This window comes from Medicago sativa, chromosome 3, assembly GCF_051527215.1.
Source record: "Medicago sativa cultivar Bolivia chromosome 3, Bolivia_mono, whole genome shotgun sequence".
NCBI classification, from domain to species: domain Eukaryota; kingdom Viridiplantae; phylum Streptophyta; class Magnoliopsida; order Fabales; family Fabaceae; genus Medicago; species Medicago sativa.
The window spans coordinates 87,071,843-87,085,664 of record NC_140751.1 but is presented as its reverse complement, the minus strand read 5'-3'; the positions used below and the strand labels follow the sequence as shown (position 1 = coordinate 87,085,664).

At 33.2% G+C, this 13,822-nt stretch overlaps 2 protein-coding genes and 1 pseudogene across 3 annotated transcripts; 1 reads left to right on the top strand and 2 right to left on the bottom strand.

The window, feature by feature from the left end:
- Window positions 1–372: 372 nt before the first annotated feature.
- LOC146941418 (SAUR-like auxin-responsive protein family) lies at window positions 373–1,451 on the bottom strand. Its single transcript, XM_085755178.1, has one exon. It carries the CDS (start codon window positions 1,180–1,182, stop codon window positions 838–840), a length of 345 nt encoding a protein of 114 aa, XP_085611304.1. The 5' UTR covers window positions 1,183–1,451; the 3' UTR covers window positions 373–837.
- A 3,257-nt stretch (window positions 1,452–4,708) lies between these two features.
- Window positions 4,709–9,838, top strand: LOC146941417 (uncharacterized; annotated as a pseudogene). The gene is made up of 7 exons (XR_015032372.1): window positions 4,709–5,814; window positions 6,078–6,391; window positions 6,498–6,771; window positions 6,849–6,944; window positions 7,023–7,326; window positions 7,868–8,312; window positions 9,408–9,838. The product of XR_015032372.1 is annotated as an uncharacterized LOC146941417 (transcript).
- Window positions 9,839–10,358: 520 nt separating this feature from the next.
- On the bottom strand, window positions 10,359–11,348 carry LOC146941416 (uncharacterized). The gene has a single exon (XM_085749954.1). The coding sequence runs from the start codon at window positions 11,346–11,348 to the stop codon at window positions 10,359–10,361; it is 990 nt and encodes a 329-aa protein (XP_085606080.1).
- Between the last annotated feature and the right edge of the window lie 2,474 nt (window positions 11,349–13,822).

The window sequence follows — 13,822 nt, the reverse complement described above, 5'->3', positions numbered from 1 at the left end:
AACTATCCCACCAAACTTCCTAGTTGCTACCATATTCCTTATCATAATAATCATACAAAAAACCCCACCATTAAGAAATCAAAGGCAAAGCAACTATACCTTATTACATATAGAAAAAATTAATTAAACGGAATATAATTGCTGAAAAACAAGGCCAAAAACCCTTTCGTACGTCCAAGTCCTCCTTAACGCGGTTATTGTAATAATAATATATGCATATATTAGATTTCTTAAAGTTAATCTTTCTTTTGCGTAGGGCCAAGCTAAAAGGGCAAAAACGAATGAAAAAGAAAACAAAATAAAGTTTATCTTTATCTTTATTCCAAATTCCAACCGTGTCTTTCACGCTAGGAACTTCCAACAGCTATCACCTTTTTTTTTTTTTTTTTTTTTTAATTAAGAACCTCTATCTACTTTAAAGTGTTCACATTCATCATATAAGATTGGATTTTTTTGTTTTTGTTTTGAAATGTAAGATTCAAGTTTTTGATACAATCATAAGATTGAAATTGCAAACAGACGGATATACATACATCATTATTATTGAATTTGATTGAGAATACATGCGTAAAAAAAGATTGAGAATATATATATACACATTATTGTTTTTTTATGGTAAAATAAACACAATATTATTCACACCACAATATGATTCTCATTCGATTTTTGCCATTGATATCAAACAATTATACCCAAAAATAATTCTACAAATTAAGATCCAAGATTTTTGTTACTTAATGATATCAACACTATTGGAGAACATTGAGAGAGAGAAATACACATAAAAGTTTCATGCATACATAATAATTAGCTCAAGCTAGTAATGATAATATTGAATCAAACTTTAAAGCACCAAGCATGATGATGGTGGTGAGATTTCTCCATATCAATCATTCCTTGGACGGTGCGAAACTCTTCGACATGGCAGGGAATGATGATTGGTCCTTTGTGATCGAATCCATATTCTTCTTCAGCTTCTTTCAACAATTGCATAAACAATGGATGGTTTATGTAAATCACTGGGATCACAAACTTTTGTTGCTCTTCTCCTTGTCCCACCATCACTGCCAAACACCCTTTTGGAATGTCCTTATTCTTTTCATGGTGGTGATGAAAATTGAGGTGAGGAATGTGCAAATGAAAACTCAAGTGATGGTTATGATGATTACTACTAATCCCCATAATTAAGAAGAATAACAAAGAACAAAACCCACAAAGTTGAAGGAAACAGCAATAACTTCTGTATTGAATGTACTTCAAGTAGTTGTTAAACAATGATTAATTGGTTTTGGGAGGTTTTTTCTGTTATAAGAAAACAAAAGAGAAAGGCCAAGGATCAGAAGATGATATGGTGAGGTTAAAGAGAGTTAAGGAAGAGTCGGTGAGAGATTTTGGGATATTGCTCATGATAGATGGAAAACAAAATACATAACAACAAAAAAAGGAATGATGAGGTGGATATGAGGAGGGTTGTATATATAGGTGGGGAAAGTCTAGGTTAGGTTAGGGTGTACAAATATTGATGTTAGTGTGAAAAGGGTGTTTTGTATTGTGGTGGTGGGTCATTGATATATGAGAAATGTTAACCAATGCCCCCGGGCACTGGTTAAGGCCTATAAATAGTAACTTATCATGAAAATATGTGTAATCAATGTATCGGAAATCAAAATCTTTGACTTTTTTATAAAATATTTTCTTCTTTTGGAATCCTTAAAGAGTGCCCCGGGGGCACTCGTTAACAAGACCCTTGATATATTAATTATTAATTAATATTATGATGATGATGATCATGATGATGATTCTAGGGTTTTGGTTTGCTTACTGTGTACACAAAGATTTGTTCTCGAAAGGAAACAGCTAGAGAAATAATCCCAAAGATTATCCTTAAAAAAAAAATTCCCAAAGATTAGGAGAGTCGTTTTTAATTCACAGCTGGAAATTTCAATTTGATACGGGAAGGTTAACATGAATTGTCAGGAAAAACACATGGAAAGAGTCGTAAATTAAATTAAATTAGTATTAAAACTCAACTCCAAAACTTTCAGGAAAAAAAAAAAAAATCAACTCGGAATGTAAATACCAGTAATAAAATATCAATTAAAACCATTTTAATAACACCTTTAACTTTTAACTGTTTTTATTCTTCATAAAAAATATACTCTTAACTGTTTTTGTCGGTAAACACCTCAAGTTCCCGGATTGTTCCAATATTGTTTTATGGGAAAGCCAATTTCCAAATATAGTATGTAATACAAGTTCAAAAAAAAAAAATGATTACGGCAGGCTCCATCTGCAATATTGTTGGAGTTAAGTAACCGTGTTTTTTTTTTAATCCCTAAAAAAATAATAAGTAACCGTGTTTTTATGTTTCTTCTTATTATTTTTTTTTTCCTTATCGGCGAAGGAATTATGTTTGAGGCAAAATTAGATATTGAATGCGAACGTCTATTTTTATAAGAATTTGATTTTTTTTTTTAAATAACAAGAATTCGAATTTTGAATATATATGTTGTCGAAAACTAATTTCTTTTGTCACGTTAATTACACATAGTTATAAAATTCATTGTGTAAGCTACTCAGTTGGCCACTTCAATTGCTCATAGGACCCCTTAAAAATTCAAAAATATCCCTATTGCGAGTTACGAACCTACCTATCGGGGCATAACTCTTGATCGCTCTGGTTCAGGGTTACAACCCGATCAACCTTGGACTAATACGGCACTAGGGACCATTATTCGCATATGCGTTTTCCTCGATCTATCATACCATATCCTTACAACTTGAAAATGAACCAGCGATGGAGGTTGTCAAAGATGGGCATATGACTAAGTGTATAAGGGCTTATCAGTTTTACCTAGTTGGATGCATCCGCTATACTGACAAGAGTCAGCAATACATCGATGTGTTGTACGTAGAGTACTTATGGGATCTCACCGCAGTTAATTAATCAATGGTCATAGGGCGTTGCCGTTGTAGCCTACCTCTACTACTACTACATGGGTGAGGTGACTAAGCCTCATAGAATGCAGTTGACTGGATACTTGATTCTAATGCATGTAATTATTTGTTTGTAGTATTTCAGATGTACCACATGTATAATGGTTAATATAGGTGTTTGTAATTTAATGTTTGTACTTTTTTTAGGCTTGGGATATGGAGAATTTTAGAGACATACACACCTTTGTAATCAACTCCAACTATACTAAGGCCAAGTTGTTTTCAGCACAGTTCATTCCTGGAAAGGGCCATAAGTCACCAGATTACTAAATGAACATCTTCAATCGTTTTTCAGATGGTTCATGCATTTCAAGATTAATTGTTGCATATTTTTGGCATTCCAAGAATATGTTTTATTTTACAAGATTATTAAATGTCTTTCAGACGGTTAGGCATTCTAAGACTACTCATTGCCTCATGTAGAGGGACACCCACCTTGGTCGATAAATATGGAGGTTTTGATAGAGTAGGAGAATGCAATTGAAACTCTAGGTACTTTACTATAATTATGTAGGGGAGTTAGAAACATAGCCTTGGAAGGGATGAATATTGGTACAAAATACAACCATCAATATTCTACTATGCAACATAATGTTCAACAAATAGAGTTGACCGTCCATTATCGAGTGAAGCGTAAAAGAAAATGAGCTACTCATAACTTGCACACCTAGCGATTCAATAGTTGATTTTTTATTTTGTTTATGTATCTTGATGTTTTCATGTCGTAATTTTGTATATTGGTATTTTGATATCGCGACATTGAACTCGTTCCGTTTATGAATTTTATGCCAAGCCAAAAACCGTTAATGATTTTTTTGTACTCTACCAATTATCAATGTATATGAATTTTATGTGTGAATGATTTAAAAGAGAAATGATACGATTATGCACTTTACAGTTCTACGCATCAGGCGTATCAGTTCATAAGTCCTGATCTAGGATCAAGGCTTATTCCCCTAGATGATTGGTGCTTAGCTCATGAGCAATTGAAAGTTATGATCTGCTTCTGTTAAACAAGTGCATTTTAGAAAACTTGAGGGGCCTATAAGCATTTTGAGGGGTCTATAGAGCAAAATTTATTTTGTATTGTATCTCAAATCTTAAATGATCTAGGCCTTTTCTCTCTTTAGCGGATTTTGTTTTGAAAATTGTTTTTCCATTTTAGAAATGGCTATGAAACATTTAAAAATTACGCATTTACCCATAACTGCACTTAACAGTTAAACTGATGTTGGGGGTAAATTCGTATTTTCTCAGTGTGATGGCAAATTCTGAAGTAAAAAACCAACAATCTCTTCTTTTTATTCTATAAAAAATACTCCTTAGCAACTAGCTCTTTACAAATAAATGCCTTACTTACCATTCTTTTTTTTTGAGGACGTAAAATTTATTTGGAAACACACAATTATTAAAAATTAAAAGAGAAATGATTTAATCACATCATTTAATTTTTTTCTCTTTTATTTTTTATTTTTTATATTTGTGAGTGTCTGTCCAAGTTAGAATTGCTCTATTTTTTTATAACAATATAAATTAATTTGTAATCACGAATGCAAAATGTATATTGTTTAAAGAATAAAAAATGTTTCTGATATTTTAAAAGAAAATAAAGTAATGGTTGGGGGTTGGTGATCTATTGTTGTTTGGACTATTGTTTAAGAAATCAGCTTGTGTAGTACATGTTCAAAAATTAGGAATGGTAAGGAAATCAATTAAATAAGGTGAAGTAAAAGGAACAAGTGTGTTAAGGTGATTCAATTGCCGTTGCAAATGAAATGGAAGACGATTGTACATAAAAATGGGATGCGAAGGAACGTGCAGAAAGGATTAAGCTTAGAGACATCATATCTTCTTTACGTTTTTATTTGGTTCTGTAATCAGAGGTAAAAATTATGCACTATATATAGTTGTAGAAATTTGCTTTGGATATAAGAATCCATTAATGAGAATGGATGCTCTCAATTTCTCTCTATCATACTTTTCAATTGTTGCCAATTTCACTATTAAAGTTATGCACTATGTCTATCATATCATACTTTTATTGAATGTGCTTGATATGAGAGAAAAAATTGAAAAGGTCCATTCCCTCCATTGATTGCTTGTTTGTTTGCATTCTTACATCCCACACACTTCTAATGTGGTAATAGAAAAGCTATAGTTTGTAGCTTCTGTCTAACAGTATGTTAACATGGATCTTGCTGCGATAACAAACACTCGCTAAGTATAATATTGAGATTGAGATGATGATTTTAATTTCAAGATTAAGTATTTTCATCATCATTCTCTTATGGAGTGGAATACTCTCCATTTCAGATTTTTTTTTTTTTTTTGGATCCTAATCTAGTTGAATTAGATTTTAGCTTTCTCGAAATACTTATAACATACGTTTGGTTTTGCATTTGAAACTCTAAAAACACATTTAGTTAAGCTTACAAAACTAAGCTTCCATTTAGATATGCTAAAAGTGTCATGAATCTTGAGCAAACGCAGAAAATTGGCCTTATAACCAAACATAGGCTTAGTACAATAAGTCAAGAAGTGCTACAACTTGAACAATGAGAAATAAACCTGAGTTGTAGTGCTTGATCGTATCGTACAAGAATGGTAAAATAGAGAAAAGAATAACACAGTAAAATTAACTAAATAAATGAATGAATCAATAACTCTTACAAAAGATATTACCCAATTTTGCCTGATTTCTCCTGTTCATCTCCATTTCCGGTGGGTTTCGTTTTTTTATTCCGTCCAAATTTTTTTTCACATGGTTTTGCGGTTTTTACGGAATCTTGGAGGGAGACATCTTTTGATTTGAATCAGGTATGTTTCTGAAGTTGTTTTTTGTCTTTTAGGGGATATTTTGTCTCTTTGGGAAGATCTTCCCACATGTTAATCTTCTATTTTGTTTTGTTGTGAAGGTACCGATTCCTTTTGTGTCATGTTTGTCTCTTTGTTGAAATCTCCCTATTACCCTCTTTGTAGTGTATAAATAGTTGTTTGGTCTGGTTGTTGTGTTCAATTTGCTGGGTCGAATTTCTTTTTCTTATTCATCTGGTTTTGAGTTCCTGGTGTTTTGTTTTCAGATTTGTGATGGATAACGGTTTTGATTCAACAACTAGGCTGAGGTCCAAGGTTCAAAACATCAACAATTTGTTTTCATTGGTTGAAATCTCCCTATTGCCCTCTTTATGTAATTATCTGTGTTGTCAAATTTTTGGTGGTTCTTATATCCGGTTCCATTTCTGTGATGGAGAACTCCTTCGATTCTCTGTCTGCGGTGATGCCCGAAAGAGAAGGTTGGTGTTTTAAGGTTAGGGTTCTGAGGATGTGGGAGGTTCCATCCTTTTTGAACCCTGAACAACCAAACTCAATAGAGATGGTACTTATAGATGAAAAGGTTAGTAAATTGTTCATTCTATGTGTTGTTTTCTATTGGTGCATCGTTTAGTGCATATGGTCCTTTAGTTCCTTTTTAAGGGTGTTCTCTGTTTTGTTTTATTTAGGGAACCAAGATTCACGCAACCATTAGGAAGCAGCTGTTGTATGTTTTTCAGAAGAAGTTGGCTGAAGGAGATGTGTACAAGATGTCTTATTTCACTGTTGCTCCCAATGATGGTTCATATCGTACCACTATTCATCAATACAAGTTAATCTTCCGTTCCAGATGAAGACAAAAGGTGCAGAAGAGTGAAAGCTCCATTATTCCAAGCTATGGACTTTCTTTGACCAGGATTGAAGAATTGTATGGAAACGCTATTGATTATGACTATTTGGATGGTGAGTGAGTTTTCCTTGGGCAATTATTTCTATTGTTTTTTCATTTATTATAGATGTTGATTATTTGGGTCTGTTAGATGTGATTGGCTTGATGACTGGGATATCTGCTGAGATAGTATGTTAGGGATGGTAATGTTACCAAAATGATTGTGTTCGAGTTTGACTGATCATAGGTACTCCTCTACATTTTCCTTTTGCTGTTAGGTTTGTATGTATTTCGTGTTTTGACATTTTTCCGTTGTTGTGTTCAGTGGTAAGATTGAGTGTGCTTTGTTTGGTGCCTATGTGGATAATCTTCAGAAATTGATGGGCAAGAGCACTCAGGGAATTGTGGAGATAGAAATTGAAGAATTAACGAGGAGAACGGATGTCAGACTCGGTTCAACACCTAGACGGGATGCACCATTTTATAAGCAAAGCTTGAGGCCGTGGACCATTTCATTGTGCAATTTATCACATTCTTTGTTTGGGACGGTTTTGTGATTATGTTTGGACTCAGTTTTTTCATTATGAACCCTACTTCTTTCTAAGATCTTGCTTCTGTGTTTCTCAAAGGTAATAATATGTTTTTCAATCAAATTTACTTTATTATTTTGCTTTGTTGTGTTCTAGCTGCATAATTACACGAATATGCCAGTAGTGAATGAATTACTTTTCTCCCATTAGACAATGAAAACATGGGATTCAAACATACTTCAACGGTGGCTCATGTATGGAAGCCAATGTTCAAGCAATATATAATATCAATGGGCTAAGTACTTGCACTTTCTTCCATTCAACTATCAGAACTTTCTTCATTGTGTGTTCAACTATTTTAAAGCAAACATGTGTGTTCAACTATTTTAAAGCAAACAAAAACATGGCTCATTGACTTAATCTTACAGGTTGAGTGAAGACTATAATTTGTTAATGTGGATTTTGTTTGAGTTTGCTACTAACTATTAATTACCAAAAGAAATTAAATGACACAAATGAAACATGAAAGCCTGCTTTTGCAATTGTTGATCTTAATAGAAGGAGAGGCTTAAGTTCAACTGTCTTCCTTTTTTCTTCTTCTTTTAAGCATTAGAAGCTTCTCACCATTTTTTTTTTTCAGGTTTAAAATGACATGTCTATTTCCTTATACTACAAACAAAAATAAAATTCCAAATATGAAGCAGCCAACCAAACTCAGAAGCTTTGCAAACAAGTGCCATGAAGAAGTTTTGGGGTTAAAGTCTTCAAAAGCATTTGTGAGATATATAGTATGCAGCAGGAATTGGGAGTTGGTGTGAGATAAATGTACATGACTGCTGCAGTTATATTCATATTTAATTTATTTTTTATTCATGAAAGCCAACCATTAGGTGTTGAAATTTTGGATTATTTTATTAGTGTAGTCTATTTTTTATTGGTTACTTACCTGCTTTTTTATTTTTAAAATTGTTTGTCGTTGTCTAATTCAATTGCATTGTTTTCTTTGTTGGAGATGGAAAACTCATTTGACGAAAGAACGAGAAATGGGAAACTGCCCATGGAGTTTCCGGTCAGTTTAATTTCAGGTGTTCTGTTCTTCTATTCCTTTTTTATGGTGTTGTGTATTTGGCATTAGTTTTTTACTAAAGTAATGCATTTGTAGTTTTGTTCTTTAAAATCATTCCACTAAAGTAATCCATAGACTCATGCAAATGGTTGTTTTCAAAGACAACCACAAACAGTGGTAGGGCTGGCCTCATGTCTTGCTAAAGCTTAAAATGATTTTGTTAAACTGTATATAAATTTTTCTGCATTTGTTTTGTTAATTATTTACATGACAGGTTCTTCAAATTTATCTATACTTTTAAACAATGTTGCCAAAGAGATAATTTAAGTGTAGTGGTAGTTCTGATGTTATTACTATATGCATCACTCGTAGCTTAATTATTATCACACGATGAACATCATTTTCAATGTTTCTCTGTTATTTTGTAACAAAATGAGTGTTATTAAAGGGTGTTGTTGGCTTTGGTATAGTGGTTTTTTGTGTTTCTTTATTGTTCAAATGAATGGTGGAATTGGTTTCACGTGTCTACTAATATTAGAAAATATTGAATCTACTTACTGCCATGTATTTAATCATTTACATGTTTTGATAATCGATTTTTTTATTACTTACGTGGTTTTCAAGAAACATGATTGAGTTTTGCATTTTATCTTTATACTTCAATTTTTTTTTTGGGTATACCATTATTGTGATGAACATTGTTTACCAAACCACTTAAGCATATTAGTTATTAATTTTTACTTTATACTTCAAAGCCTATATTTGACACTTCCAGGAGATTACTAATGTTTTGTGAGTTAGTGAAAACAGAATTGTATTGTGACCACTTCTTTTTTGCTCATTGGTAACATTTTTAATTGGTGATAGCTAAAAATTGCAGGTATTGAATGGTATAAGCATTTGTGTTTCAAACCTGATAGCTAAAACCAATAGACAAGTTATGATGGACTCTTCTTTTAATTTATATGCCAATCAGTTTATCCTAGAGGACTATGTAATGAACTTTGTTTTATTGTTTTCTCATATTCTTGGATGAAATGGATATCGTCTTTGCAACTACTAAGGGTTTGACTTGAGATTATGACATTGGGGACTTTTTTAAATTCATTTGCAGTTGCTACCAATGGCCAATTCCATTTTCGTGTGCATCTAACAATATTAAATACGGTAGATTCAAAGTGTATTATGAGAACTTTCATTCCTTAGATCCAAAAGATATAATGGGTGATTGGGAATGATAATGACATTGTGGGGATGAAGACAATGCAGCTGCATTGGGGAAGTAGTGATAATGGCAATGAGGGGATGAAGGCAATGCATATGAAGGCAATAGCCAAATCGAAGTATATATATGTGTAGCACAAGTTTTTGGGGTTGTTTAAATAATCAAAGTCGTGAGAAGCTGATGTATTTTGTATGATAAAGTTTTGAGTTACTATTTTTTTTTTTGGAACTTTGGAGACATTTGTGTTTTGTCATAATATGTAGTGTATTATAGTTAACCATATTCTTGCATTTTCTAAATCAAGTTGTTTAGTACGGCCATGTGGAAATTCTTTTGTACGTTTTTGTTGCTCAGAGATATATGTATGTTGTGTCGATTGATCAATGTTAATACCACATGTGCATCGCTCGGGCAAAGCTTTAATTATCTTTATCGCTTTTCCATTATTTTGTAGAAGATTTTGAAGTCTTAGTGTTCTACGCTTTTGTGTCCGTGTAATGTGCACATCGTTCAGTATGTGTCGTGTCATCCGCTGTAACGCACGTAATATTAATTTCAGAACGATGTGTCGTGTAGAATGTCGACGACGTGTAGTCAAATGTCGATCGTTTTCCACCCGTGCGTCGCACGGGCACGACACTAGTTATATACAAAACAATAAAAAAAAAATACTTTTCACCAAAAAAGTAAAGAAATACCAGTTCAGATTCAGATTACAGAATTATAAAGAGAATGAGAGAATCATCAATTTTGTTTTTCTTTTCTGTAAATAAATAAATCAGTTTACATGTAGCACATGTAGCCAAAAAAGTCCTTCCTCAACAGGAGAAAATTACCACCCTACCCTCGAACCACACCTCCCTCTAAATCCACCATAGCAACTGTCTCCTCCTCCATCTTCTCTTCCTCCGCCGGCAATGAATCTTGACGACGTGTGGGCCACATACAACAGTTTCCACCAGCAGCCAACGCATCCGAAACAGGCTTAATTACCAAAATACCCTCACCAGCAACAGCACAGAAAAAAGCACAGAAAAACACCACCAACGAAATGACACCGTAAATATCATCTTCAGGACTCCAAAGAACGGTGAAGGCCAAAGACACAACCTGAAGAGGAAGAGCCACCAAAACGACAGAACCCAATGCGTAGATTCGAATCCTTAATCCTTTGTTAATCACCAATGATAAAACCTTCCAACATGAGAACAACAACCATGCACAATACGCAGCAGCGAATGCTGCGAAAACAACGCTGTTTAAGAACGGGTAAGCACAGAGAACGGTGTCGTCTTCTAGAATCACAAAGGTTTGTCGTAACAACGCCGGAACACGATGTTCCAATGGATTGAAATATACAAGTAAACCTTGAAGAATACCTAATGGAAGACACGTGCTGAACACAAAGGTTACAGCCCAACCGTCGTTTGGTGTCTTTTTTCTGATGGAAGCGTTGAGGAGAAACAACAAGGTTAAGAGAAAAGCTGGTTCAAAGAATCCAAGAGAAAAAACAATGTGGATTTTGCAGAGGTTGGCTTGTTGAGTAATACCTAGAGAGGGTGAAAGTGGATATAGATATTTTCGACGGAAAAAAGGTAACCGGAAAAGTTCGATGATGCACCAGAAGAAGATGAAAAGTACAAGGAGGAAACGTACGGTCCAAAGAGAATTAAAGCCTTGGAGATAGGTTAAAGATTTAGATTTCAAACGGAGATGGAAAATGAAACAAAGAGATAAAACAGAGAGGACTATTAAGGATGAGATTAATGTCACGGTGGTGAGGTCGAAAGCTGAAGTAAGGATTGGTGATACAGTATTCATGAACAACATCGATCAATAACGATCAATCTATTTTTTTTTTTTTTTTTTTTGTATTTTCTTCTTTTTCTTTTTTTTATGTAGTATCTACATAAATCATTGATGATTAAGATTACCCCACAAATTGATGTTGGATGGTAATAATAATTACTTGGTGATGGAGGTGATATGGTGTTGATTCAGGTGGTGGTGGTGGAACTGGTGGTGGAGAGAGAGTGAGGTTAAGCATGGGAGATGAATAAGAAGAAGGTTGTTATGAGAATGAAAAGAAGGCATAGATAGGGTTTTAATTATGGGCCGGATGGGACAGCGGGGATAAGAGGAAACACTTTGATGATTAATGTGTTTTGTTTCTCTGTCTCCCCACTACTCCCAACCCGGTGGGAGAGAAACAGCTACAAAAAAAGGATTTGGGTTTTTTGATTTGATTAGAGTTAAAACCTGGCGGAGAGGATTATGATGAGAGAGTTTAGCAGATACAAACAGAGAGAGGGTTTTTTTTTTTTTTTTTTGCTTTTCCTTTTGGATCGGAGGAAGAAAGCTGGCTTTGTGGTGTAATGTGAAGGATCCTTTATTTTCGGTATTTTGCGGTTAACGACAACTATATCTTGCCATTTCTTTTCTGGTTAATAAAGGATTATTAATGGGGTAGTGGGTTGTACTATTGTGCTAATCGTATAATTTTGATTAATTAATAATCTTTGTTTTCCTAATTCTCATTGATATTTACAACCTTATATTGGTTAATGGACCCGATCGTCAAAATAATTTTTGCTGCTTTATTTGGGTATATTGTTTTCCTATGTATGTATATAGGGTATGCTATATTATATACGAATGAATATACGATGAAATTCCATTTGATTTATACTATTAATGGTTGTTAATTGTTACGTATCCTACCTAATTGTTACCATTGTTTTGATTTTTGATGCACAACATGCGCACTAGGAAAGTATATTCATGATAGCATTAGTTTATTGTTTTTTTGTGTAATTCCAGTTGTTAAATTTAGGGAATTAAGCATTTATGGTCTGATTTGGTGGTTGATTAAGTAGGGTGACGTGTGAAGTAATCTGATTTGTTGACTCAAATTGAGTTACGAAACAGATTTTAGGATTTTTGTACTCAATTATTTGACGAAAAAATAGTACTGAAATAGTGAAATGACAACTAATGTTTGTGTTTGTGTATGTTTACGCCTGTTTGGAAGCTCAGGTGAGGTGCTAATATCAGATTCAGTTATATGGATTATCACTTCTATTAAATAAGTTACTGTTAAGTTACCAGTACTATTTTTTAATTACAATGTTTAGGTTTTTATTTAGAGATATTCTTTCATGGTCACAAGACCAAATCAATAGTGTTTGGACACACACATAAAAAGATGATCCTTAAAATATTCAATCATTTTTTTATCAATTTCCTCTTTACTATTAAAAAATATTTTTTTATGTATGTGTGTGACCAAACACTTTTTATTTGGTCATGTGATCATGTTAGAATTTCTCTTTTATTTTTTAGTTTGAAGAGACGATGTTTAGGTTCTGTTACGTGGAATTTGGATTAGGCTTTCTCTATAAAATAGTAGTTCTTTTTCCCATACGTGATAAAATACCATCCTTTGGTAAATTTCGGCTTATTTAGACTAAAAATAATTTTTATACTATTTGTTTTAATGGATTTGACATTATGAATCTTGAATTTTGAATTTGACCCATGAATTTAAAATTTTCCATTTTAAATTTACTAACATTTTTGTCTAGATTGAAATTTTACTTTATAAAGAAGAAGTGATAAAATAATCAACATGGCATGTATTTTTTCTTTTGAAGGGATCAACATAGCATGTATGGAAAGTCTATTATATCAATTCATTATTGTCACGATTTCTATTGACTAGAGGCGGAGCCAAATCGTGGCTTAGACTTTTAAATTTTTCAGTTCTTCAATCTTTTGAACCAATGGTGTAAAAAAAATCTGGGGTTCCAAATATTATTATTGTTTGGGTAGAATGTTTAGGAGGTTTAGTTGAACCCCGTCGAAATCCTGCCTATTCCATTATTAACTATTGTAAGCCACATGTGCAATCTAGCAGAAATGATTAATCTCTTCTAACATGACCCTAATGTGGGAGGTTTCATTATTTATTGTCTAACAAAACTCAAACAGATTACCTCAATTTAGGAGTGTAACAGGTCGGTTCTATTTTTGAGAGAAAATAAATTCAAACCAATAAAAAATATTTGGTTTTTACAAATATCAGTATTTGTAATAAAATTAAAAACAAATAAAATATTAAAATTGTAATTAAAGTTGTGGGACCTAATATGGGTTGCACCATTGGAGCAAAAAACGAGTGAGTTGCTTCGAGATGACATGAAATATGGACCCCACTTAAAATATCAATATTGGATTGTACCATTTGAGGGTGCTCTTAGGATCGTGGTAAGCCTTGAAGAGAAACCTATGTTGAAAGATGGTCG